This window comes from Rhineura floridana, chromosome 3 (genome assembly GCF_030035675.1).
Source record: "Rhineura floridana isolate rRhiFlo1 chromosome 3, rRhiFlo1.hap2, whole genome shotgun sequence".
In the NCBI taxonomy this organism is placed as follows: Eukaryota; Metazoa; Chordata; class Lepidosauria; order Squamata; family Rhineuridae; genus Rhineura; species Rhineura floridana.
In genome coordinates, this window is record NC_084482.1 from 76,219,841 (window position 1) to 76,247,373 (window position 27,533).

General features: G+C 46.4%; 1 protein-coding gene across 2 annotated transcripts; it reads left to right on the forward strand.

Annotated features, from left to right (window-relative positions):
* Positions 1-26,593, forward strand: MAN2B1 (mannosidase alpha class 2B member 1). Of its 2 annotated transcripts, XM_061616690.1 has the most exons (24): positions 1-156; positions 5,939-6,041; positions 7,662-7,835; positions 9,221-9,414; positions 9,635-9,767; positions 10,715-10,857; positions 11,668-11,784; positions 12,901-12,983; positions 14,687-14,807; positions 15,001-15,079; positions 15,383-15,492; positions 15,812-15,919; positions 16,108-16,224; positions 16,591-16,803; positions 19,099-19,196; positions 19,439-19,556; positions 21,028-21,146; positions 21,231-21,332; positions 21,780-21,867; positions 22,177-22,257; positions 23,008-23,244; positions 23,891-24,040; positions 24,675-24,777; positions 26,127-26,593. In XM_061616690.1, the coding sequence occupies exons 1-24, from the start codon at positions 40-42 to the stop codon at positions 26,243-26,245; spliced, it is 3,027 nt and encodes a 1,008-aa protein (XP_061472674.1). In that variant the 5' UTR covers positions 1-39; the 3' UTR covers positions 26,246-26,593. The 2 variants fall into 2 exon arrangements, with proteins under 2 accessions (XP_061472674.1, XP_061472675.1); XM_061616691.1 differs by lacking the exon at positions 5,939-6,041 and having other exon boundaries at positions 57-156.
* Positions 26,594-27,533: the final 940 nt, after the last annotated feature.

Consider the following 27,533-nt stretch of genomic DNA (forward strand, 5'->3'; position numbering starts at 1 on the left):
GCGTGGCTTGCTCTGGTTGTCATGTGAGTGCCCGGTCACATGACCGCTGCACTGGCAGCTACTGGAGGCGCTGCAAAGATGGGGCTCCCCTTGGGTTTGGGGTTCTTGGTTGGGGCAGCGGTCGTGTGGGGAGCTACGGCTACATGCGGCTACCAGGTAAGGTGCTCTGCATACGCGTGGGTGTTAACGCGAAACCCAGGGGGTCCCACTAGAGTCTGGGATCTAGTGGAGGATGAAAAAAGGCTATGTTGAGGACTGGGGGGAGTGCGGCAGTCTCGGTGGTAGCTTTATGGAGCAGAGAGTGTGGGGTTAGAAACGTCTAAATAAAAACGGACATTGCATAATCTGAGGAAATTGGGGGGAAACCTAGTATGGACAGTACAGGAAAAGATAGTAAAGAATCACTCAGTATGGAATTCTGCAGGGATGCAGTATTAGGGATCGATTTAAAGCTTAGGGGTTATTGTTTTTTAGCTATCGGGAAGGAAAACAGTGCAAAAGTGGTAAGATGGTCTATCGCAGGACTAGAACACTGCTTAACTGAAAAGAAGCCTGGAGATTTATCTGTGGAGAAATATTTTGAGAAAGGACGTGTGTTGGTTAGTCTTGCGATACTATATGCATATTTGTACTCCGTGTTAATGTGGTTCTGCTCCCACGGCTTCTAATGCTAGTTGGAATTCGTGTGTTTCCCATAAGAATCTACCCTCTTTGTAAATTAATTATTCAGGACTGAATGCTGTACAAAAGGAGCCCATGGAAGTATGTGTGTTGGGTGTGTGTGTTCTGTATTCAGGAGCAAATTGTCAGAAACACAAAGGAAATGACAGTGGGAAGTCTTGCCAAATTGGGAAGGAGCAGCTAGAGGAGAAGTTGTTTTTAGACTAGGCAGATGGGAGTAGGGGTTGTCCACCCAGTTCATGTTTTAGTTCTGGAGCAGGGCTGGAGGCTAAGAACACAAGATTTGTCCCTCTGAACCACACAAACATCCATCTGTCCCTAACAGTAACCACCTAGATGTCATTGTCAGGTCACACACAGGACCTTGATGGTGATGGTGCAATATCCCCAAATATCCAGTACTCAGAGAGAGAGAGAGAGAAAGAGAGAGAGAGAGAGAGAGAGAGGAACTTCTGAGTATTGTTTCATTGAGTATTTTAGGACTAGTCAGCAGGGTACCTTCCACATATTGTTGGACTACAACTCCCATCAATCCTGATAATTGCTGTACTGGCTGGAGCTGATGGCAGTTTTAGTCCAACAACATTTGCAAGCACCATGTTGGCTACCCCTTAATTTGTTAAAGTTATGTATGCTATGGCCATTTCCATATTCAGTTTTGGTGAATTCTACAGCCTGTGTGACTGTGTACCTCCTTCAGTTTTCTGCTGCTGTTCCCAGGGTTGTTTGGATGGGATCTGCTAATTCCTTTACCTTTTCCGGCCATAACAAGTACAAATCTCCCAGAGGACTGCATTGGATGATGATTCCTATTGTGCACACACTGATATTTTTAAAAAGGGTTGAGATTGTGGGTAGATTAGGCAGTCAACGCAGAGTACTCTGGAAAGTTGAGTCAGTGTCTGTTATCAGCTATTAGGAGGCTCCACTCCCAACTAATTATGTTCTTCATATCTGATTTGCTAGTTGGCTTTCCTATCTGCTGATGTTATTCCCTGGGCAGCTCTCTGTCTGATTTCACTCAAGGCAAAAGCTCCTTCCTGTGTCTCAGTTCTGTGAAATGGCTTCACTGAAGGTCATGTGCTTCTCTTTGTTTCATTACTGCTTAGAACAAGCAGCCATTTGGTTCTCTCTGACGCTCCTCTCTTAATGCATTCTATGCCTGTGTATGTCCCCACACAGATAGCACAAATGGACAGCTTCACATAGGTTAGGTGTACTCAGCGGAGACCAAATGCTAAGATTTTTCATGAGATGCAACATGAGTACTCTTGGAGCAGTTACATTCAGACAACCTCTGGAACTCATTGTTGTGGGTTATTTTTCAAGGCCAATGGTAAAACTGCCTAGTCTTACAACACTTGAAAGCTGTAAACTGTTTCTGTTAGCAGAGAATCACAGCAGAGGCATCTTAAGTACCAATCTGGAAGACCTCACTTTTGAGTTTCTACCCCTGCCTCAAGTAATATAATATAATCTTGAGCTATGACTTCAAGCCAGAACTTTACGTTTTACATTAAAGAATTCAGCTCCTCGTGCAGAGATAAAAAAGACCCTTTTCCATTGGGTTTAGGAAGTGCTGTTGTTGTTGTTATGTGCCTCCAAGTCAACTACGACTTATGGTGACCCTATGAATCAGTGACCTCCAAGAGCATCTGTCATGAGCCACCCTGTTCAGATCTTGTAAGTTCAGGTCTGCAGCTTCCTTTATGGAATCAATCCATCTCTTGTTTGGCCTTCCTCTTTTTCTACTCCCTGCTGTTTTTCCCAGCGTTATGATCTTTTCTAGTGAATCATGTCTTCTCATGATGTGTCCAAAGTATGATAACCTCAGCTTCATCATTTTAGTGCTAGTGGCTATAATGTTCAACATGGGGGGCCTAGCACCACCCTGGCCAAGGAGGATCCTTCCAGCAAGAAAGGAGTGGGTGCCTCAGATGAAAGAAGACTGGAGGCATCTATTGCTGCATATGTTCTCGTATCTCTATCTTCATATTGAAACGTAAAGAAGTCCTGGCCTCAGTCGCTTTGTTTTACGTTTCCTGCCACTACAAAAGAGGCTCAAAGGCCATTTACAAGATGATTAAGAAGTGATATGATAGCCATCTTCAAATATTTGAAGGGTAGTATCATAGATGATGGAGCAAATTTGTTTTCTGTTGCTCCGGGGGGTGTAGGGACCCAAAACAGTGGGTTTGAAGTGCAAGAAAGAGGGATTTCAACTAAACATTAGGAAGGACTTCCTGAACTGTTCAACAGTAGGGCTAGGATGGGAACAGACTCTCCTTCATTAGAGGCTTTTAAGGAGGGGCTGAATGCCCCCCCCAAATCAGGGGTGCACTCTAGTAAAATATTTGTTGCATCAGCCGGTGGTTGAACTAAATTGCCTTTGAGGTCCCTTCCAGCTCTAATTTTACGTCCCTCATATGAAAATGCTCTCAGACCCTCCTGATGAGACTTTAGTAATTCTTAATGAGCAAATAAAGCAGATGTTGTACTTCCAGTTTCTGTCAATTGGCTGTTGAAAGTCACTTTCTCCCCAAGTTAGCATTATTCCATTGTATACCTTCTGCAATTCTGTTTGTTCTATCCTATTGCTCCACTGTGCTGAGTGACTTTTGTGTAATGAAATTAAAGCAGAGATAAGCAGAGAGAGGCTTGCGGAGTTGGGTGTTGGAGGCACTGCTTGGCAGTGGTTCCGCTCCTACTTGGCGGGCCGTCGCCAGAAGATAATACTTGGGGAACATTGCTCGACCCCGTGGGTTCTCCAATATGGGGTCCCGCGGGGTTCGGTCTTGTCTCCCATGCTTTTTAACATCTATATGAAGCCGTTAGGTGCGGTCATCCGGAGTTTTGGAGTGCATTGTCATCAGTACGCTGATGACACGCAGCTCTACTTCTCCTTTTCATCTTCTTCAGGTGAGGCGGTCGATGTGCTGAACCGTTGTCTGGACGCGACAATGGACTGGATGAGAACTAACAAACTGAAACTCAATCCTGATAAGACTGAGATGCTGCTGGTGGATGGTTTCTCTGGTCAGATGGTGGATACATACCCTGTCCTGGACAGGGTTACACTCCCCCTAAAGGATCAGGTTCGTAGTTTGGGAGTCGTTTTAGACTCTTCCCTATCACTTGAGGCCCATGTAGCCTCGGTGGCACGGAATGCGTTCTACCAACTTCGGTTGGTAGCCCAGCTACGTCCCTATCTGGGTAAGGAGGACCTTACATCAGTGGTACATGCTCTGGTAACCTCATGTCTGGACTACTGCAACGCGCTCTACGTAGGGCTACCTTTGAAGACGGTTCGGAAGCTACAGCTAGTGCAAAATACGGCGGCCAGACTGCTAGCAAGAACTAAGCGGTCCGAGCATATAACACCTGTTCTGGCTCGCTTGCACTGGCTTCCAATATGCTACCGGGCCAGATTCAAAGTGTTGATTTTAACCTATAAAGGCTTATACGGCGCGGGACCACAATACCTGCAGGAACGCCTCTCCCGTTACGAACCGGCTCGTACACTACGGTCTACTACGAAGGTCCTCCTCCGGGTCCCGACCCATAGGGAGGCCTGGAGGGTAGTAACAAGATCTAGGGCCTTCTCAGTGGTGGCCCCCGAATTGTGGAATAGTCTCCCCAAGGAGGTACGCCTGGCGCCGACACTATTATCCTTTCGGCGCCAGGTTAAAACCTTTCTCTTCTCTGAGGCATTTTAATTTAAGTTATTTATGTAAATGCTGTAATTTCTATTTTAGATGGTGTATTTTTATATTTGTTATACTGACTTTGTAATTGTATTATTGTATATGTTGCTATGTTTGCCGCCCAGAGAGCTGTTTGCTAGTCGGGCGGGATATAAGCTAGCTAGCTAGCTAGCTAGCTAGCTAGCTAGCTAAATAAATAAATAAACAAACAAACAAACAAACAAACAAACAAACAAACAAACAAACAAACAAACAAATAAATAAATAAATAAATAAGAGAACAAATTGTTGGCAGCTCTTTCCCTGTTCTGCTAAGAAGCAGCCCAATTTTGTGTGGTTTTTGCTCTGAAACAAGTCCCACAGTTCAATGGGATTTATCACCGAATTAAGTGTGCATAGATTTTTGCCCTTTGTATTATCCAGGATGATGGATTCTGTTAGGTGGTGCAGAGGTTAGTCATTCTGGCATTGAAAATCAAACACTGACGTTGCAACAAATCCTCATATTAAAACTAAGTTACATAGAGAAGCTACCGGCTTGAAATTACGATAGCAGTGCAAGGATGAGAACTTTCTGGATTTGGATCTCAGCTGCTCCTGCTAGCACTGTTTCTGGAACCTGGGGGATGTGGGCACCCAGCACCTGTTTTTATAATCCAGGAAATCCTACTTTATTCCCAGAACTGAGAGGAGAAGGTCACAAAGCACAAATCCTTCCTATTGCCCGACCTTCTCCAATAGATCATACCTTACCTTGGACCCAAGCCTTTGGAACCGTGAAGGACCTCCTGCTTCCACGTGAACCTGTTAACTCCTTAATGTCTTAATTGGAGGCCCTGCTCTGGGAGCTCCTGCTTTCAAAGGTTGGGTGGGTGATGAGCAGGGCTAAGGTCTTTTCAGTGGGAGCAGCCTGGCTGTTGAAATCTTTTTCTGGGGACAGTTGCTTGGCACTTACCCTGTTAACCTTTTAGGCACAATGGGTAGGCAATCGTTATCATCCCAAGTTTTTGATGAACGATACGTCATTATTCTGCCTTTAATTTTAATGGATAACCTTTGATTTCTGCTCTGTGATTCTAACTGATTCCACTGTTTTATCATAAGTGTTTCATTTCATTTCATTTTTTGTCATCTTATTGCATGTTTTATTGTTGTCTGCCTTGCAAGCCTTTTGCTGAAGGGTGGGTTGGAAATCTTTTAAGTAAATAAAAGCAGGAATAGAACATTGTCGATCTCATTATCTGTTCCGAAATCTTTTGAATTGCGCTTCTCTACATGCAGCAAGGAATCCTGGATCCCAGCAAAGGTTTCATATTTCAGTCAATACCTTGTGTCCACTGATATTGTATGTAAAATATTTAGTTAGCAGTAGTATTAGTCAGTAGGCCTTCCATAAAAAGTAGCTAGCAGGAATGGTGTCCCTGCCTCCTTAACAGTTGTACCTAGGCCTACCTTTTTAGATGACTGCTGCTTCCCTGTGGCAGACTTTGGGGTGTGTATAGTCTCTCCTCTTAGCTCAGAGATGTGCTCCGTCTCTCTCTTCCCTCTTTCAGTCCTGCCCAGTGACAAAACCTGACATGCTCAATGTTCACCTTATCCCCCACACACATGATGATGTAGGCTGGCTCAAGACTGTGGATCAGTATTTCTTTGGAGGTGAGTTGAAACAGCTGGGTGGTCTTGTAAGCAGTCTTTCAGCAGGCCTGGCAGGATGCTGTTAGGAAACTTCATGCTCTGTGCCTTAGATTAGGAAGAGCCGTTCTTACTTGCTTTTCTTGGGGTTTGGCATTGGAGTCAAGTGAACCTTGGCTTTAGACATGGCTCAGAATGAGCATGCGTAGATTCTCTTCCCTCTTTGAAACAGTGGTTCACTCACAGGGCTGGGCTTTCTAGCTAGGACATGTTAGGGGAATGCTATTCTAGTGAAGCAAAGCCATCTTTCTCATTTCCAGCAAACAATAATAGCAATAGATAGCGTTTATTAGGTGGCTTCAATATATTTTAGTAAACTAGATAAAATGCATGCAACACTTTCCCTCAAAACAGAGTAACCCTTACAATAGCTCTCTTAAGGCACTTTGGGTTATTCTCTCCATGTTATGAATGAGGTTTGAGGCAAAAAAAACCTTGTCGTAACCATCCACTGGATTTATGGCTGAGGTGAATTTTTAACCAGGGACTTCTCAGCCTACAGCTCATGCTCTTAACCATTATGCTAGACCTGCTGGGTGTGAGCTGCAGATTGGCTGTTCAGGTCTGGATTTATTCAGCTTCTCTTTCCAACAAGAAGTACATTTGCTGTTACCCACTTCCTCTGAGCAGATTGCCCTAGTTGATAAACCTGGGCACTTTCTACCTCAGTACCCTGTTTTGAAGGCCATGCATGTGTGGGTGGATTTTTCATGTTACCTTCCAAGGCCAGAACGGCATTGCTGGAAACCTAAGCCGTCTTTCAGCATCTCACACACTGAGAAGAGTTGTGAGGTGGGGCTGTACTGTACTGTTTTATGAATTGCAGAGAGAGAGGTTCCTTCTTCACTGCACATTTATAGCAGTATCATACTACTTTAAACCATCATGGCTTCCCCCAAAGAATCCTGGGAACTGTAGTTTGTTATGGGTGCTGAGAGTTGTTAGGAGACTCCTATTCTCCTCACAGAACTACAATTCCCAGAGTGGTTTAACAATCAATGCCTCTTCCTAGAGAACTCTGAGGATTTTAGCTCTGTGAGGGGATTAGGGGTCTCCTAACAATTCTCAGCACACTTAAACTATAGTTCCCAGGATTCTTTCAGGGCGGCCATGATGGTTAGTGGTATGAAGCTGCTTTAAATGTGTATTGTTGATGGGATCGCAGATAAGCCTAGGTAGGTGATGCTAGTTGTGACAGCTCTTTGGCTGAGGAAGACCTGATATTTATTTATTTATTTATTTATTTATGCCACTTGTATGCTGCCCCATAAATTAAAGTGCTCTCGGGACCTCAACAATACATAAGTAAAAACAATTGAAATGGAAATCTAAAACCATTAAAGGGGGAGACACCTACAATAAATGCAACAATAAAGAATATGCCACACACCCAAAATTTCAAAAAGAACCCCAGACTACCGCCTAACTTATTTAAATATGAGACCCTGGCCTTGGCTTTCTTCTTTAGGGAACATTGTCTCCCATCTAGCTAGTGGTTGGAGACTTGGTGGTCGAGGCGAGAGCCAGCCCTGCCGTGGCCATTTCTCCTCAACTTCATCCCGTCTCTTCTCTCTTGCCTTGCAGTCCGCAATGACATCCAGCATGCTGGGGTGCAATACATCTTGGATTCTGTCATCCCACAGCTACTGGCAGACCCCAGCAAGCGTTTTATCTATGTGGAGGTGGCATTCTTTGCCCGCTGGTGGGGGCTGCAGACTGAAGACATGCGCCAGGCTGTGCAGCAGCTTGTTGCTGCGGGTAAGTGTCAGGGGCAGAGGGTGCCCGTTTCCCTGGCCCTCAGCTGGCTTCCCTGGGTCTCATGGGAAATAGAGGCAAATGCACACAAGAGAGACGTGATGTTCTTTGTGTCTGAGAGTGAGGGAGCATTGCTGTAGGAGAGGCAAAGGAGGGAGTCAGTGATTTACTTTTTTGTTTATTCATTTATGAATTCATTTCCACAAAACTTCTCAAGAATATAAACAGGAAAACCTCATTTAAGTACAATACAAGTAAAGACTGGGATGCCTGGGCACCTGAGCCAGCGCAAAAAACATCCGGCAACAGAGAGGGAGATGAACAGGGTGGCACTACTTTCACTTTCACTAGAAAGGTTGCCAAGTCACAGCCCAGAGAGCTCTCTCTGCTTCAGAGCCATGCCAGAGAAGGCAGGTGTAGCTTCTCCTGCTCTGCTCTTCCTGGCGTCCTCTCACTTCCCTCCTATCTGCTGTGGGGAAGAACCAGTGGATCCCAGAAAGGAAATAAAAACACCCGAGAGGCACCAGAAGTCAAACAAAACCCAGGAGAGGAAAAACCTCAAGGTGCCAATATCAGTAGGAAATCTGCCTGTGCTTTGCTTGAATATCCCAAAAGATGTTATTGTCAAGGTTTTCAAGATTGCCCTTGAGAAAGGGGTCCTGCTGGCCTGAAACATGTTGGGCTTGAATAAATATCTGAATGGTTGATATCCACACTGTTGTCTGCTTCAGGTTTGACCTTGGCAGCTTGAGGTTTTGCCTCTCCTGGGTTTTGGGGGGCAGAGCCAAGTGTCTTGCTTTCTCCACTAGGCAGGAGTGGGAGGGTGCAGGTTGGAAGATGTCATGAGTGGCAGCCTCCTTTGCACAATGGGGCCATTAAAGAGGCAGGAGGGTGCTCTGGGGTTTATGACCTGGCAAGCTGGCTTTTTGGCACAGCGGGAGGCCAACTTATCATCCCTCCCTGCGTATTTCTATGTAGGTAGGTGCAGTCATTCTTGCCCTGCGTTCTTCTGCCACCATTGCCTGTGCTGTCTTATGGTCTGTCTTACACCATCACACTGCCGTTGTGTTGTAAGGCAGTGTTCCTCAGCCTTCAGCCCCAGATATTGGGACTACAACTCCCATCATTCCTAACCATTCACTGAAGTGAAGCTGGCTAGGGTGATGGGAGTTGTAGTCTGGGAACCCAAGGATGCAGAACACTGCTCTGGAGGCTGTTCCCTGCAGAGAGCCTCCCGCATTTCCCTGTCGCACCCGATGGGAGGTTGTCGCTTCTCAGCTTCTATGTATGTGCACCTGTTGCTCTTCTGCAGGGTGGCAATGGAGGGTTGCCCAAGTCCTGTCTGTCCTGACTTCACAGCCTCTTTCTTTCTCGTCGCTCCTTGGCAGGGCGCCTGGAATTTGTGAATGGCGGTTGGTGCATGAATGATGAAGCAGCCGTACACTACAGTGCAGTCATTGATCAGATGAGTCTTGGGCTCCATTTCCTGCGAGAGACGTTTGGTGACTGTGGCCGGCCCCGTGTGGCCTGGCACATTGATCCTTTTGGGCACAGCCGTGAACAGGCCTCGCTGTTTGCACAGGTCAGCCTGTGTTTCCAGGAGATATATTTTTCACACCCTGCACAATAACTCCAAGCATATATTAAGCATCCACACACGCACCAAAACGTAAGGTGCAGAAAAGGGCATTATTATCTTAAACTGGCCTTTTTGTCCCCAGGGTTGGGAGCTTGCAGTTACGTTAGCATCCCCACCTCCAATTGCTGAGCACTTACACTCCCTCTCTTGTCCTTCCCTCAAGATGGGTTATGATGGTTTCTTCGTGGGCCGCATTGACTACCAGGACAAGGCCCAACGTGAGGCCTTACGTGAGATGGAGCAGCTGTGGCGTGCGAGCGGAAGCCTGGATCCTCCTGTTGCAGATCTCTTCACAGGTGAACAAGGGTGATTTGTCAGGCCTATTCTTTTATTTGGATCTGGGGGGCCCAGTGTGGTACTTATAGGCACCGTGGCACCCTCAGGCACCACCTGTGGTGCCCACCAAACTCCCCTAATCCCCCCCATTTTTTAAATTGAGGGTAAGGTTGGTTTGGTGGGGGATTGTCTATCTGTTTGGGGGGAGTGCTGCCTTAGTCTTTGGGCTCTCTATTTCTTTTTTGGGGTGTAGGTGTTTTGCCTGGATTGGGGGGGGCGCTGTTATTAGCACTGGCAGTTTTTCTTCTGTGCAATGAACATTTTGTGGTGTCCTTGACAGTTTCTTAGATTTCCAAATGTGCCCCTGGATCCAAAAAGGTTAGGGATCCCTGCCCTAACCTAATAGCAACAAAGTGGTTGAGTGCCTTCACAGCTGCATGTGTGAAGCTGTTCTTCCAAAGAATGCAAGTGTAAGAATAATCAAAAAATCACAGAGATGCAAGTGTTCTTGAAGATCCCCAAATCCACTGTTCTTCAACCTTGGGTCCCTAGGTGTTGTTTGACTGCAACTCCTGTCATCCTTGGCCTTTGGTTAAGCTGGCTGGGGTTGATGGGAGTTGCTGTCTGACAACATCCGGGGGACCCAAAGTTGAAGAAGATTGCCCTAATCTAACTTCTTGCTGTAACACAGATCTTAATTATGCCTGAGTACTTCCCTTAACCACCAGAACTGAAACCCCTACTTGCATATTCCTTTATTTCCTTCTGGGTCCTGATTCCTCCTGCTCACTCTCCCTTCAGGGTTGATGTATAGAGAGTTGGTTCCTCCTTGTCTCTTTCTAAATAAATGTCCTAGTTATCCTTCCTTTGTTAATAGTTAATAGTTAATCATTATGTTAATGGGGGGGAAGGGAATCATGACTAGCACACATTATCCTTCTGGTTTCTCCTGATTGTCTCTTGGTAGGTGTCCTACCAAATGGTTACAACCCTCCCGTGTCTCTCTGCTGGGATCAGATCTGCTCTGACAACCCCATTGTGGATGATGACAGTGATGAGAACAACGTGGAGAGTCTAGTGGCCTATTTCCTGGGGACTGCAGCTGCTCAGGTTAGAGCAAGGGGACCAGGGCGTGGAGTTCTGTCCTCAAGTGGCGGTGGCGGGAGCGGGGCTGATAATAGCAAAGATCTAAAGGAATTGCAGGCCTGCACACGGACTCAGGAGGAGATGGTGTTGTTTACATCTCCATTGTGGTGTTGGGATAGGTGGAGAGGTTTAAACTGCCCTGTTCATGCCAGTGCCACAAAGGGAATGATAATACCCGCCCCTCAGCTGATCTTCACAGATCAGCTGAGTAGGGGAGATTGTGTGCTTTTCTGCATGTGTGTGTTAGCACGTGTGCAAGGGGCATGTTTGTGAACATGTGTGACAGAGAAAATGGCCTCTTCTCCTATTGCCAACTCTGGCCCTGCCCACCTATCACTGGCACACAGCCATTGGAGGGTTGGCACTGAAGGAATGTCGGCCTCTGGGTCAAGAAGGTTACTCCCACGCTTGATGTAAGGCAACCTGTGGGAGCCATTTCTAACGATGGTGTATCACTAGCATGTTGGAAGTTGCCTTCTGCCAAGTCAGACTACTGCTCCACCTAGCAGTGTCTCTTCAGGGTTTCAGACGGGGGGGGGATCTCTCCCTGCCCTACCTCTACCATGAGCTTACTAGGTGGCCTTCGGCCAGCACTCTCTCTGGACCCGACTTGCCTTACAAGGTTGTGTTAAGGATTGTAATTAGATGAATGTGTGTGGCGTACTTTGAACCCTTGGTATGCAAATGCTTTAACAAAGGGTGCCTCTTGGGGAAGTGGTGGCTGTTGTGGAGGAAGTAGACCCACTTACCAGCTCTCATCATTGCTCCCGTTAGGCAAAACACTATCGCACCAACCACATTGTTATGACGATGGGATCTGATTTCCAGTATGAGAATGCCCTCCTATGGTACAAGAACATGGACAAGCTGATCAAGCATGTCAATGCACAGGTACTCCTGGTTAATATTTGTGGAGCCATACTTTGCACCAGTTAAAGTTTCCAGACTGTTTTCAAAGGCAGTCCCCCTGTACGGTACAACACATTCAGCAATCTAAACAGGAGGTTAGCAGGACATGGATCTCTCAGGCCAGGCTATCTCTGTCCAAGCAGAGTTGAAGCTGGCATACCACCTGTGCCTCTGGTGACAAAAGTGAATCAAGCGTTGGACCTGATGCTTTTGCAGTAGGGTTGGGGAACTAGTGGCCCTCCAGATGTTGTTAGCCTTCAACTCCTGTCAGCCCCAGCCAGCGTAGACTCTGCTCAGAGGTGATGGGAGCTGGAGTCCATCTGGAAGGCTACAGGGTCCTAATTCCTACCTTAAAGGGACAGCAACTCCCTCCAGAAAAGGTTGACATCACTTACCTTGGTAGACAAACCACCCACTAAGAGTACCTCCATTTTGTCTAGACTGAGCTTTCTCTCACCCAGCCCTAGAATTGGGAATGAGCCTCAATTTCCTTATCCACATTCCATCCTCCAGTAGCAGTATCTTCTTCCTTGGATCAAGGAGGATAATAGCTGTGTAGGCTATGATCTGGTGAATTCCCCAGTGTTTACATATACAGCAATTGCTTCTAAATGTCTCTTGATGTTGCCCTTCCCGTAAGTTATCCCCCTTCTCTGGCCAGCTCCCCAGCCATGCCCTGGGCTCTTGGATCCTAAGTTTCTCCTCCATTCGCATAAGGTCAGGCAATTTCCTGCAGCCCCCCACACCACTCCCAAGGGTCCCACCCCCAACCTCCAGGAGCAGAATTTCAGGGCTTGTAGGGGGAAGGAGGAGGTGGGATAGCCCATTTTCATGAATACGGGAGGGAAGTTGGTATCCAAGCCAGTATCTTTGGCTGTTGCACTCCATAGAGACAGAACTCAGACCATACCAAAAGAAAGCTAGAGCTGTATTAGTAGAGAGCAGAAGAGACCTGCAAGGAGCAAAAGGAAACTAGGCATTTCAGCCATTATGCCCACTCTTTATTATGTTGTCAAATCTTGGTCAATATGTCTTTGTACAGCCCTTCCGTCCCTCAGAGCATTTTTGCCTGATAATTTCCTTGTTTCTCTCTTGCAGCAATTGTCTGGGAGTCGCATCAATGTCCTGTATTCTACCCCAAGCTGCTACCTGTGGGAGTTAAACAAGGCCAACATATCATGGTGAGAGGGCTGGGCCTGGCCGGCTAGGCTTCAGCACCGCTCTTGCTGCAGCAGAATCATTTCCTATGGGGGCTAGTCTCCTCCTCCTCTTTTTCCCAAGCAGGTCCTTAATTCCATCCCTGTGAGATCATTGCTCAATTGTAGCAAAGGGGGCTGGGCTTAAGTAGCATGAGGGCTGGGCATTTGATGCGCCCCAGCAAGTAGCTGTCAGATTGTTTCTCCTCAAATTGCATTCCACCACCTCTCCAATGAGTCTTCTTTTTCTATAGATTGTTTCTAGGGCTAAAACTATTTAGTGCCTGTTTCCCACTGATGAACTGGAAGGCTTTGCCTGGTCCCCACACTCACATTCCATCGCTCCCCTGTCTCCTTCTAGCCTCTCCCCATGCCATACTGTGGCCATGAGGCATCACTTCTTACCGACCATCTCAAAAGGCGAGGTTGGCCCAGAGGCCTTTGAAGCAAGTTTTTTCTCAGTGATGTGGGGAACCTGTCAGATTCTTCAGTCTGGGTGTTCTGAACTTTTACCCTACTAAGAGTTTAGCCTAATATTTTACCCTAAAAGATTTTGGCCACCCTGGGCTCCTACTGGGAGAAAGGGTGGGATATAAATAAATAGATAAGATGTTCTGGGGGGGAGATCTGTTTGTCTTAGGATTGCCATGCAGATCCATTGACTAATCAAATATTGCCAATTGGCCAATCAATTGACCATTTGTCACTTGGCAGTGACCAGATATTCCATTAAGAGTGCTGCTGTGTCAGTGGTTGCTTCCTTTAGAAAAAAAACATTAATTACTAACAAGGTCTGGTGTGAAGCCAGCTTTGCACCCTAGACCTGTAGCAGTCGGGGAGTGGGGAACCTAGCAGTATATCAAAGTGCCTCCCACAGTAATTAGTGGCAAAGGTCATTACTTAGGACATGTCATGACTCCACCTTGCTTGTTGCAGGACCTGGGAAATCCTCCCTCTATGTTGAAGCTTATGCTTGAGGAACTGGCCTGCTGCTTACTTATCACAAAAAGTAGCTTTTGTTTTAGTAATTGTTATTTCTGTTTAATTTTATTTCATGAGTTGTATTTAATGACTGTTGGAGAAATATTTGACAATATTGGTCCAGTCAATTGATCGTATCTTTTTTGACCAGTCAAATGACCAACCCTAGTTTGTCCCCCCAGCAGCTTGGCTCCCGAGAGTCTCCCCAGCTGAAGAAGCTTACCATCACTGACCTAGAAGAGAGCATAAATGTTCATAGAGAGCATAGTTATTAGCAACATGGTAAATAATAATGAAGTTACAGGGTTTTATGTGTAATCTGAACTGCAAAACAAGCTCATTCTATGTCAGTAAGCTACGTCCCAGTTGCTTTGGGAACATAGCAGGGCAGGATAAAAAAAGTTGCTATTATTCATTTATTATTTTATTTGTCCAACCAATGCAAATAAAGATGAGTGGTAAAGATTAGTTGCTTCCATATTATAAAGGGGGTGTGGGGGCTGATAGGCACAGGGGCACTCAAGTGAGTCCATGGCAGTAGATGGATTTGACCCTGGGTCACCCAGCTGCATGCTGTAGCATCATGTGCTGTGCTGGCCACTCCCTTCTACTGCTCCCTGGCTCGGGACATCACTTTGAGGCGCAGGGGAGAGCGACGTGCCATATACAGATGCAGCTTTTGCCTGACTGAAGTCTGCATTGGACAGGTCTGTGAAATATGATGACTTCTTCCCGTATGCTGATGGCCCTCACCAATTCTGGACAGGCTACTTCACCAGCCGTCCAGCTTTGAAACGCTATGAGCGGCTCAGCAACAACTTCCTGCAGGTCAGTGCTCAATATTTTTTTTTTGGGGGGGGGAATAAAATACCAAAAAGTATTTCCCACAGGATAGAGAAGAGGCAAATAGCCAGAACTCCTGGGTTCTGGTTCTGCTTTTATCACTGACTCCTTAAGTTTGGGATTTGCCTGACAGGTGAGTATTTCTCATGCCTCTGATGCTACTTTTTCACTTTTGCAGGTCTGCAACCAGCTGGAAGTGCTAGCTGGCACACAAGCAAATACAGGGCCTTACGGCGATGCCAACAGTTCTGTGCTGCGTATGTGAAATCACAAGGGTTTCAGAGGGAGGTTTCATCCTGATATTGCAACAAGAGTCAAGCAACAGCAGTAGCTCCCACAATGGCTATAAAAGGGCTTCAGTCAGGATGTGGTCAAATTTATGGATTATCTTGGAGAACAGGATTATCCACTTAGAAGGCGATAAGAGGGAGGTGGTTCCTGAGTGATGCTGTTTGAATTGGGGCTGCAGCAGGCTGAGGGCAGCTGCTCTTTGCACATGCAAGCCAACCCTTAAGGATCCCATTCTGGTGCTATGTGACACCTCCGTCATTTTCTTGCAGGTCAGGCCATGGGAGTTGCTCAGCACCACGATGCAGTGAGTGGCACAGCAAAGCAGCACGTGACCAATGACTACGCCAAACAGTTGTCTATTGGCTGGGATGCCTGTCAGGTGCGTGCCGAACCAACAAAGCGACCACCAAATGTGTCTCTCATGCAAATGCATTTGTGAGTGTAACTGAATGAAAAGGTCTCAGACAGCAGTCCTGGCTCTTCAGTCTTTCATCCTCCTCCAAGATTATTACTATGTTTTACCTAGATCTGTTTTTATTGCTCTGTATCCTGTTAGTTCTTTTTGTGAAATGTATGAAGATGTTCTGACTTGGGACTTTGACCTTCACTGGAGTTCCCCTCACTATGTTTCTGCACCATCTGGTAGCTTTGTGACAGGACTTGGAAACTTACTGTTACCCTTTTCTCTGGCTTTGCAGATTGTGGTCAGCAATGCCCTTGCCAGTATTGTTGGAAGCAAAGAAAACTTCATCTATTGCACGTACCTAAACATCAGTGTCTGCCCACTGACTGAAATTGCCCAAACTGTAAGAGACTATGTTTTGGTTTAATCCCACATCCCATTGGACGCTTGGAATCTGTAACCTCCCAGTTTACCTCTAAGTGTTAAGGGCTGTGCTTTGGCATTGGGGAAGATCTTCCCTAGCCAGCTTCTCTCTGCAGTCATTCACGCCTTGCCTTCCCTTCCCTAACATGTTGCTCTCTGCCCTTGCAGTTCATGGTGATTGTCTACAACCCTCTGGCACGCCCTGTGGACTGGAACATCCGGCTGCCAGTGAATGGAAGCCATTACTCAGTTTCAGCTCCAGGTGGTCAGGCTGTTATGAATGAGGTAGGAAGCAAACAAACTCTGTTTCCCTTATAGCAGCAGGGACCATATCTGCATTGGGGGCTGCCCAGAAACTAAAGGTCTGGGGTGAATGGGGGGCCTAAGTGTTCACTGGAGATGGTACGCAATGTAAGACAACGCTCTTGCCAAAAAGTCACAGTCCAGTCAACTGGGGCCTAATACTTCTTAAAATTTATTAAAATTAAACATTTGTTCTTGACCATTATCTCAGTGCCTCTGTACTCATTGGCCAAGAAACTAATGTCCCATGTTGTGTGGGCTTTTATCACAACACTGAACTCCCTTGGGTGCTTGAAGAAAAGAATATCCTTGCTGTGGAATAATGAATTGTGCAAATGATCTTTCCAGGTGATTCCTGTATCAAGTTTCACCCGTGCTGTGCGGCGTGATCGGGGTGATGCTGTCAATGAACTGGTATTCCAGGCATCTGCCCCACCACTGGGCTACATCACCTATTCCATCTCCAGACTGCCTGGGAGGGACCCAGCACACTCCAAACTGCTGCAGAGGTTGCAGCATCAGCCTGGGACAGAGCATCTTTCTTGGGCAATCCAGAATGAGGTATGAACTAATTTAACCCTAACCCTTTTCCTGACATTTGACTGTCTCTGCTTTCGTCTTCCTGGCCAGTTTCATGCTCCTTTCCTGCAAGGCACAAACCATTCCTTTAAAAAATGACTGAGAAACCAGAGAAGCAAAGATGAAGAGTATCCTGCTGAAGTCTCCCAATGGTTCTCTACAGTCTTAAGAGCTGGGTGACATGCTTAGATATTTCCACTGCTGCTCCCCATAAGACTGGCCACATATCTGAGGTTTTCTGTTGTCATCAAGCAGGAAGCAGGCGACAGACACAGTCACCTGCAGGACCAGCCAGTGCTGCAGCTGAAAGCTGTAGATGATGATGATGCACCCAGGAATTACTTGATGGCTACCCTCACCCTAAAAGTATGGTTGAGCCCCTTTGAATACAAGTGTGTTTCACAGTATGTGAATCCCTACCTTGTGTTCCTTTGTCCCCAGCTGTCGTGGCTAGGGAGGCAGCAACACAAACGCGTGGCTTGAGACTACCCCTTCGACACTAATGGGGCCTTTCCAGACAACATAAATATTCACAAAATAGTGCCGCTGGCAGCTTGTGTACCAGTCCTCTCTAGAGATTTCACAGGCTCAGGGCCAGTTCCAGATTTGGGGTAGGGGGCAGGGAAAGATGCCTTGGGTGGGCTTCCTCCCTGAGTTGGTCCATCTCATTCTTGCTGTTATCACCACTGCCCGTTCACTTGCCCTGTCTTTTGGGCAAGACCAGTGGAGGATACTGCTCCATTGCCCCACTCTGCCACTGCTGACTCATTGAGATGGAGCAAGTGGAGAGGCAGCAACACTGAGAAGAAGGTGGTGGGGGAGCAGCAGCAGCAGCAGCAGCAACGGGCAGTGATGGCCACCAACTTGGATGGTTTTAAAAGAAGATTAGACAAATTCATGGAGGAGAAGGATCTTAGTGGCTACTAAACATGACGGCTATTTTCTACCTCCACTGTCAGAGGCAGTTGCTGGAAATCACAGGAGGACAGAGTGCTATTTCAGCTTCCCACAAACATCTGGTTGGCCACTGTGAGAACAGGATGCTGGACTGGATGGGCCATTAGGCAGAGAGCTCCAGGGTTAGCAGTGGGGTCCCTGCTGGAGTGTGCGCCTTGGCAAGTGCCCAGCAATGTCTGTCCCTGATGCTGGGTCTGCACAAGTACTATCTAATAGGTGGAATGGAACAAACCAAAACAAAGGGGAAGCCTCAATATCATGCCTTTGGTTAAAGCAGACTTGGTGATACAATCTGCATCTGGCTCCCCCGTTTCGCAAAGCGTGCCTTGTGTCATGATGTTCGATAGTTCCTCCCTCCCCTGCCGTTGGCAATCGGTGATGGCAGGGGGTGGCTGGGAAGTGCAAAATGTTGTGACATCATGACACAGTGCAAGTTCTGTTGAACATTATAGAGAGAGGGAACCTGGAAGCACAGTGGTAGCCACATGTTACCTGTACATCTCATTGGCCTGTGGAAAAAAATAACACCAGAATTGTACACCTGAGATGCGCTGGATTTTTTTCCAATGAATTGTTTTCTCACAGCTACTTGTTTCTGCTCCCCCCAAATATCCAGCAAGTGCCCATGACATTTGTGTAATTGCATGCTCCAGCACTCCAAATTGCAATGACTTCACTCACTTACAGAGGGCAATTTGCATTTCCCAAGAGACAAAATCCAATAATTTGAACCGTAGGGGAATGAAAAACGCTACCTTAAGAAAAGATTTTCCATTTTCTTTTCCCAAATGTTAGCTTTGGAGTAAACATTTAACCAAACTATTTTGTATTTACTGTACCGTGGATTCTGGGACAAACAATGGGTTTAATCTTCTGGGAAGACAGGTTTGGATTACACATTTCTTAACTCTGACCAGTTTAGGCACAAAACAAACTGTCTTGGGAGGTTATCTTACCTGGAGGCATTTAGGAAAGCTACCAAAAAGTGATCTGTGAGAGGGAGGTCCTTTGTTTATGTCTTCAGTAGAATGAGATGACCATACAATATATTTTATCCTACTTTTAAAATCGTGTGTGGATCTGTATTCTGAGGTATTCAAGAGGCAGCTGGACAGCCACCTGTCGGGTATGCTTTAACTTGGATTCCTGCATTGAGCAGGGGATTGGACAATGGTCTAATAGGCCCCTTCCAACTCTATGATTCTATTATTCTAACCTCTCTTTTCTTTCTACACTTCCTGACATCCAAACTAAGAATCTAGTAAACTTTTCCTAATTGTATCTCCTATGCAACAGTCTCTTTCCTTCTTCCTTCCGCAGCATCTACGAGTTCTGTTTGACTCTAGAACAGGACTCCTGAAGGAAATACAGAGCCTGGACAAGAACATCTCCTTACCAGTATCTCAGAACTTTTTCTGGTGAGTTATTTTCTGCTTTGAGATGGAGGAATATCAGAAGTGCGGAGGGGAGTTCTCTGTACCTAGATCCCACCCACCCAACTGTGAATGGGGCTTGCATAACCCTGCCAGGGTTATGTATGAAGGACACACTGGCTGTTTCTATCCTTTTCTGTTGGAATGTGGAGTTGCTTGGGCTGACTGGCTATAGGTCGTGGGAATATCTAGCATCATAATGTCTATCTGTTGGTTGAATTCTCCAGGTACAATGCCAGCATTGGGAATCTGGACAGTTCCCAGGCCTCCGGAGCCTATATTTTCCGTCCCAACAACTTTGAGCCCTTCCCCATTGCCCAGGGAGCCAAGCTGTACCATGTGAAGGTAGGAAAAGAAGGGGTTGCTGAGGACGGCACAAACACTGGTTGAGGGACAAACGTGAGTGCAGAAGGCACAGCAGCTTGGCCAGGGAACTGATCCCAAGCTCTTCTGGGCCTTTGGTGACTCAGCCACTCATTAGAAGGGTGGTGGCCATGTCTGAGCAGGCAGGCTGTGTGCTCTGCACCCTAAAATACACATTCCATAAGCAGCAACAAAGTCCACAACCAGACCATGCTCAATGTCTTTTATGGCTTTGCAGGGAAATGTTGCACCATTTTGGCTGTAAAAATAGCATTGCCTTGTTGAGGAATGTTTAAAAAGTGTTTTGGCTTGGCGTGAAGAGAAGGGAGAAGGATAGAAGGGCTGATGTTGAGAGGGGTGAAGAGGTGTGCAGTTGTTGTTAGGGATATAGGAGGGGTTATAAGGGAGGGATTCCAGGATCCCATGGCTCTCAGCCCTGCTTCCATGGGATGGTGTTTTGTGGTAGAGATTGCTCTGGAGTCTGGGTGCTTTACCCCCTGCAAGCATGGGCTTTTTGTGTAATTGTGCAGCATGTACTGGTTCTGTGTCAAGGGCTATGGTGGCAGAATTGCAGTCATGAGAACCTAGTGGTAAAAATGCTCCCACCCCCTCAGCTTTCCACTGATGGCTCTTGTGTGAGTGTGGAAGGAGGATTCTGTTGCCAATCCTCAAGAGCAGAAGCATCTAACATACCTATATCTGTCTAGCTCAAGGGTGACTAATCTTTGCCAGGCCGAGGGCTGTGTTGACCTTTGGTCAACCCTCAGGGGGGGCTGAAGTATAAAAGCGGGCATGGCAAAATCTGTAGTGCTCAAGGCTGCCTTCCCAAAGACTTTCCCATAAGCTAGTCCGTACACTATTTAAAATCATTTTATCGTTTGCTTATTCATTATTCAATTCAGTTTTAAAAACCACCTCATTATAAAAAGGCCACATTTTGCGAGTGGGGAGATGTGATGCAGTGATGTCAAAAGTTTTTGTGACAACAGGGGAGCTGCAGGCGCTGTGAGTTCGTTTGGAAAAAATTCATGGACAAACGGCGGAGGTGGTAGCAAGCCACAAACTTTTTGGCATCACAATGGGAGAGCTAGTGGAGCAGTCAATAAAATGTATTTTATCGTATTAAATAACAAATTTGGGGGAGGGTCCTGGGGGGCCACATGCTTCTGGGAAGCTGACGGTTAGCCCCCTGATTTGTAATAGCATTTCTTCTGGCTAAGTGATTTCAAGCCTCTTGTTTTCCACTAAGGTTTCACATACATGTGTGGCTATAGAGTGCCCGGGAGTATTTTGCTTGAGGCTCTTGCCCCAAAGCTAAATTCTGCAGTCTCCTTAATTTGCACCTCCTTCTCTTGTGCACCTGCATATCCCCCAACCACATTTGATTGATTTAGAGGGGGCTGCATATTGATGGCAGGCAAAGATAAAATCAGTGCATGTTTCTGTCTGGCAGACCCAGGTGGTAGAGGAGCTGTACCAGAACTTCTCTGATTGGTGCTCTCAGGTGGTGCGACTTTATGCTGGACAGCCGTATGTTGAGCTGGAGTGGACGGTAGGACCCATTCCTATCAGGTGAGCTTTGGAAGCCCTGGGTGGGTGGGTGCCCTCCCGCTGTCTCCAGAACACACCTCTGACCTCTTTTGGGTTCTCCCACAGAGATGGTCTCGGCAAGGAGGTCATCAGCCGCTTTGAAACAAACCTGCAGACTGCTGGGCGTTTCTACACAGACTCCAATGGGCGTGAGATCCTGGAGAGAAGGTACTGACAGGAGGAGCAGGCTGAATGAAGCTTTTCTGTCTCTGAATGGCCTTCTGTGGCCTGGACGGGAGCAGAGCGTACGAAGAGCGGAAGAGCTGCTGTAGGGCTGTGGTTTAGAGCATAGGGTGTGAGCCCTTCTCCACCTGCACTCCTCATCCCCTCCCCTTCAATGGAGGACAATATTGGCTTACTGTTAACACATTGTAAGAATTCCCAAGACAACATATGTTCACTTAAGACAAATTGTCTAATAAATACTAAATAGCTGTTGCTGCTTCTGTCATCACTACCTCTGGGTCCATTTTGCTCTGCCTCTGCCCTTCTGTGTTTTATGTTCCCCCCCCCCTTTCACAATATCTGGCCAGGTATGCCTCGGTTTCTCTCAGGCTGAGGAAAGGCAGGAAGCTGACGTGCCCCCTTTCCCTCTCTTTGCTTACCCTGTGATAGGCGTAATTACAGGGCCACGTGGAACCTGAGCCAGACTGAGCCCGTGGCCGGCAACTACTATCCTGTGAACAGCCGCGTCTACATCAAGGTAATGGCACCCCTTGCAAACTGACAGGCTTGGCTGCTCTTGGGAGGCTCACCTGTAGGATGACCAACCTTGACAAGAATAACTGTGGGAAAGGTCGGGACGGGTGCTGCTTTCCCCCTGCAGTGTAGGCGAAGGCAAAGGCTGAGAAGGGGGGCTGTGGGTTGCATTCAAGTGTGGTGGGAATAGGGGTGGTACGTGAGAGCCTGACTTGTACTTCTGCAGCATCCACTGAGTGCTGAGGTGGGAGACTGTCTTTGCATACATACATGTACAGCTCTATCCTTCTGCTTTCTCTCTTAATTGTTCCAGGACCAGAAAGTCCAGCTAACGGTTCTCACAGACCGCTCACAGGGAGGCAGCAGTGTGTTTGATGGCTCTCTTGAGCTCATGGTGAGCACAGCAGGGCTTCTGAGTAGCAAAAGGAACCCTTTTTTCCTGTAGTTGTCTCAGTGTCGGGCCCAGGAAGAGAAGGAACCACAGTCAAGTGAATGGAGGCGTAGCGGGTTGGAAGGCTGTGGGCAACCAGTGAGGTTGGAACTCCACAATCAGCAGTAACTATCCCTTAAATCAATCAGGGCTGGGGAACCTTTTTCAGACTGGAGTCTGCATTCCCTTCTGGGCAGCCTTCTGAGGGCTGTGTGACAGTGCTGGGCAGTACCAGAGGCAAAAGTGGAGAGAGCACTGAATGTAAATTTTACCTTTTAATACTAGGCTAGTTTCTACGTACATTCACACATTCATTTCTATCTTCCATTCAGACAAGCATGAGGCATTATCAGAGTTGAAGGATGCGTTCCAGCCAAGCAAAAACACCAGGGCTGTGAAGCAGGGCCAGTGAAGGGCGTGGGGGGATAGCGAGTGTGGTTTTGGAAGAGTTCCAAGGGCCAGAAAGAGAGAACTGGAGGGTTCCATCCAGCCCCCAGGCCTGAGGTTCCCTACCTCACCTTAAATAGCAGCAAGACCAAGGCTTGCTTATTGGGGGAAGGTGTTGTCTCTATCTCAGGAATCTCATTCTTCAGCATTCTAAAGAGGCAAATCTACTTTGCAGCACCAGGCACTGTAAGCTGTGACAAACTGACAAGCCTGTCCTGCAGTCCTGATCCTGACTTCCATCCCTTCTCTTTTCTTCCTGGCTTTTAGGTACATCGGCGGCTGCTGCGGGATGATAGTCGGGGTGTAGGAGAGCCTCTACTGGAACCTGGCGATTACCACGATGGCCTAGTGGTGCGGGGTCGCCACCTCATCCTCTTAGACACAGCAGAGTCATCAGCTGAGCAACACCGACTATGGGCCCAGCAAGAGTTTATGGCGCCACAGCTGGTGCTGGCACCTGGTGGGGGGCCTCCATACCAGCCTGGCCAGGACAACCTGAAGGAGGTGAGGGAAGGGTAGGAAAAACAATATATTCAGCTGGCTAGTTGTGCTCACTCAAGCCTTATTTTGGGGGGGGGGAGGGGCTGTAGCTCTGTGGCTGCGCATGCATAAAGTCCCACCTTCCATTAAAGCTGGGAAATGCCTCCGACAGAAACTTTGGAAAGCTGCTGTCATTCAGAGTACATGGTAGTGAGCTAGACAACCAATGGCCTGAGACTCTGATATAAGGCAGCTTCCTATATTCCTGTACCCCCTGGGCCCAGAGTATCATGGGCAACACATTTCTCTGCATAAAGCAAATCCCATCCATTAGTCTATTTCAGTCCTAGTCAGCAGCGCTTTTTTATGAAGTGATGTGATACAAGGCCTTCCTACAAAAGGAACAGTTCTGTTGAGGAGGATGTTATAATTTTAGAATGTGCTTCTTATTCTTGGGCCAATTATCCTTTTCTGACTTTTGTAACTTCTGCATCTGTGTGCATGGTGTGTGACATTTTTCTTAATTTTATTGCTTTTAAAAATATTTTAAGCCAACTTGTCAAACTGGCAGATCAGTGAATTAAAAATTAACCTCCATTCGAATCTGGTGGTATCTTGATATTATGATGCTTGTGTGACTAACTGACTCTTTTTCCTCCCCAAATTCCAGTTCTCTGCTCTCCACCATGCCCTCCCTTCCAATATCCACTTGCTCACATTGGCCCAATGGGAACCTGACTCCATTCTCATCCGTCTAGAGCACCAATTTGAACGTGGAGAGAGTGTCAATGGCTCCATGCCTGCTGTTGTTAACTTGCTGGTAGGTCTCTTTTGCAATACTGTTGAAAGTGGGAGGAATAAATAGTTTTTGGGCTTGTTCGGTAGAGAACAAGTTGCCTAAGTGAGGAATACTAAGCTTTCATGGAAAAAGGACAAATGGTATGGCATTATACTTACTATTTTGTATAGTGCTTTCCCTAAGTCTGCTGCAGTTATTTGTTTCTCTTTAAAAGCAAACATAGGAGGTACACCAGCATTTATTATCCCTGATTCGCAGATAAGAGACTGAAGCTGATAGTGAGTGGCTTACCCAAGACTTTCTAGTGAATTTCATGGCTGAGCTGAGATTTGAACCAGAGGTTTCTGAGCCTAAATTTCATTTTCTTCAACGCTATACTAGCTCAGCAAGAGCTTACTCTATTCATAGTAGAATATTGAAGACACAGAGAAGAGAATACTAGTGCTTGAGTTGGTATTGGTTGAGCCAGAGTTGACGAACTCTACTCTATTTGGTGAGTTGCATCTTCCAAAAACACAGAAAAAGTAGGGAGAGCCTCCAAAAGAATGACCTTAAGAAGTTTAGCACTGGGATACAAACCTCAGCTAAATGGCTCTAAATGAAATCTCAAAGTTTTCACCATTCCTCTCCTGTGGCTTTCCTCTCCACGTGCTAGAACTTGTTCTCATCTTTCAACATCATCGCTGTGCAAGAGATGAACTTGGCTGCTAACCAGAAGCGGGAGGACATGAGCAGACTGGTCTGGCAGCCAGCAGAAGGTGAGTTTTCAATTGGGAATAAGACCCATCACGTCTGTCTTCACAGTGCCCATATCCATTGTTGTAAGACAAGGGTCGGTAACAGGATGCCTTCCAGCTACAGTGGACCACAACTGCCATCATTCCTGACCAATAGCCCTGCTGCCTGGGGTTGGTGGGAGTTAATCCAAAATATATGGAGGGCACATTGGATACTCTCGCTGTAAGAGGAAGATGGTCAACAGAAGCAACAAAAAAATCAGTGGGTGATAATCAATGTTAGTCATACTGGGAGTAGACCCACTGAAATCAATAGGCAGACAAGAATCCCTTCTTGTCTGTAGTCTTGTATCCATGCATAGGCTCTGTGCTCAGTAGGGCTGGATTCGGCCCATGTTCTGCTCCACTTGTGCTCTGTCTGGCTCCCCTGGTGTAAACCCAGGTGACATGCTGAAAGTATCTCAAAGAGCCTATTGCTAATGTGGTCGATAAACAGACAAATCAATAATTCCCTGAATGGCTCATATAGAGGCCATGACTCACAGAATCTGTTTAAGACCACATTTACTGTGGAGGTAGAGTGTTGGCGACTAATGTTATCAGTTTAAAAGAGGGAAGAGCCTTTCATGATATTCTGCCTAAGATAGAGGTGCCCGATCTTGTATAATCCTTCTCCCCACCCCTCTGTGAGATTTAGGAATCTGCCTTGTATTCGGTCGGACCATTATTCCATCTACATCAATATTGTCTACATTGACAATCAGTGGCTGTCTAGGGTTTTAGACAGGGGTCCTTTCCAACCCTAGCTGGAGGTGCTGGTGATTGAACCTGGGACCTTGTGTATGCAAAGCAGTTGCTCTGCCACTGAGCTGTGGCCCCTCCCCCTTAGAGTAATGAGTTGTTTGTTCTATCTTGTCCTCCTGTGATCTATGTGAGCATATGAAAGTACTAGATGAGTCAGAAGGTGTAGGCCCTGACTAGCACTGGTTCTGTAGCAGGGATATTTCCTGGACCTGCTGCTTGGTGTTCTTCTAAGGCCCAGCAACCATCTGCATGTTAAGTATAAGTTTAAGACTAAGCCCTTGGATGCTGAGTTCCAAAAGCAGGAGTGAGGGCTTTGAAGCCACAGAACCATGTATGTAAACCAAAAGCAATTACCATGATTAGCCTACTAGTGTCTTATGCCACTGTAAATATTTGCATAGTTGTTATAGCATAAACTTTTCTGGAGTAGAATCTACTTCATTAGATGCATAGTTAATCCCATTCTGTCACAACAGCTAACTAATCTTTTGTTCCTTCCCAATCTGACTCTTGGTGAGATGGGAATAATGTTCTACTATTGCTCTTCCCTAAACTCCTATCTCCAGGAGCAGCAAGACAACGTTCAGGCAGTAGCCTGGACCCAGCACACATCACGCTACAGCCCATGGAGATCCGGACCTTCCTGGCTCACATTCAGCACAAAAGGCCCAGGCGAGAGGGCTGAAGCAAAGGAATTAATATTTAACCGATTATTCCAGCAATGGCAGGACACTGGAGCTTTCTCTGCAGGGCCTTTTCGCTGTGGATGAAGTGATTCCTTTCTGAGCCAAGATACTCTCATGCCTTGTGGAGAGAGGATTCTTTTAGGCTGCTTAAAGCCTCTAATTAAGGGTTCTGTGAACTTCTGTAATGCTTCTTTTGGTGAATAATGGATCACTGTAAAATGCCCTTTTACTCTTCTTTAATCACACCAAAAAACAAACATTGTGACCATTTTCAGGGGAGGGGGTGGAGTACTTGGGCTACCAGAATTACAGTCATTATCTTTTCAATAAACTGCTTCTTAAAAACACGCTGCAACCATTCTGCTTCTGTTACAATTCAGTATCTAGCATGAAGCAATAGGAAGAACACAGTATTTTAATTATCTATTATTACAGGTAAGTAGGATAGGCACTTAAAGTGAACCACCTCAGAACCTCACTCCTGCCCTCCAGTTTTACGCTATTGCCCAGATAAAGTGTGAATTGTCAGCAGGTAGGAAATTAAGGCAACACATGGAGGAAGCTGCAGAGTCGGGGTGGGGAATCTTACATTTGCTTACCAAACTGGACCACTTCACTGTTGTCAGGTCTAATTCAGATTAGTGTCCTACTCAACATTTATCATGTTGGTCCAAGTCAAATTTTCATCTAGAGATTTACATGGGAGCCTCTTGACATAATTTTTGAAAATTGATGTCGGGTTGACTCAAATAAGTTCCCCATGGAGAATTGAAAGTCTATACTAGTGATAGGCTATTTTTGGAAAATTGGGCAGAGAAAAGTAAGGAGCACTAACAGTATAGGGGGATGATATTTTAGTGGTGGCTTGTCAAGGTAGCCTCCTTACAGCCTAAAAACCACCCCCTATCCTGTTGTCTACTTTCATGACTCCTGCAGCAGTACTACTTAAAAAAGAGGTGAGCGACTAGGGTTTGAGGGTATCTTGACTAATAGTTAAGGGCATTCCTACTATTGGCATTTGAACTCAATAGGACTCACTTCTGTGTAAGAATGTAACAGGCTTACTGCCTAAGTTACAAAGTTTTATACTTCATAGTACCATAAATCAAAACTGTGTTTACACAAAGCATATGCTTTTATCCTTGCCGATTATTGCACATGCCATCTGTGAGAGGCCTGTGGGGTTAAACAGGGTAACGGAGGAGGAAGCAGGATTTTCTAATACTAGTTTGGAGAACCTAGCCTTGTGCTCATTTAGAATGGAAAAATGTAACAGTTACTGGTGAA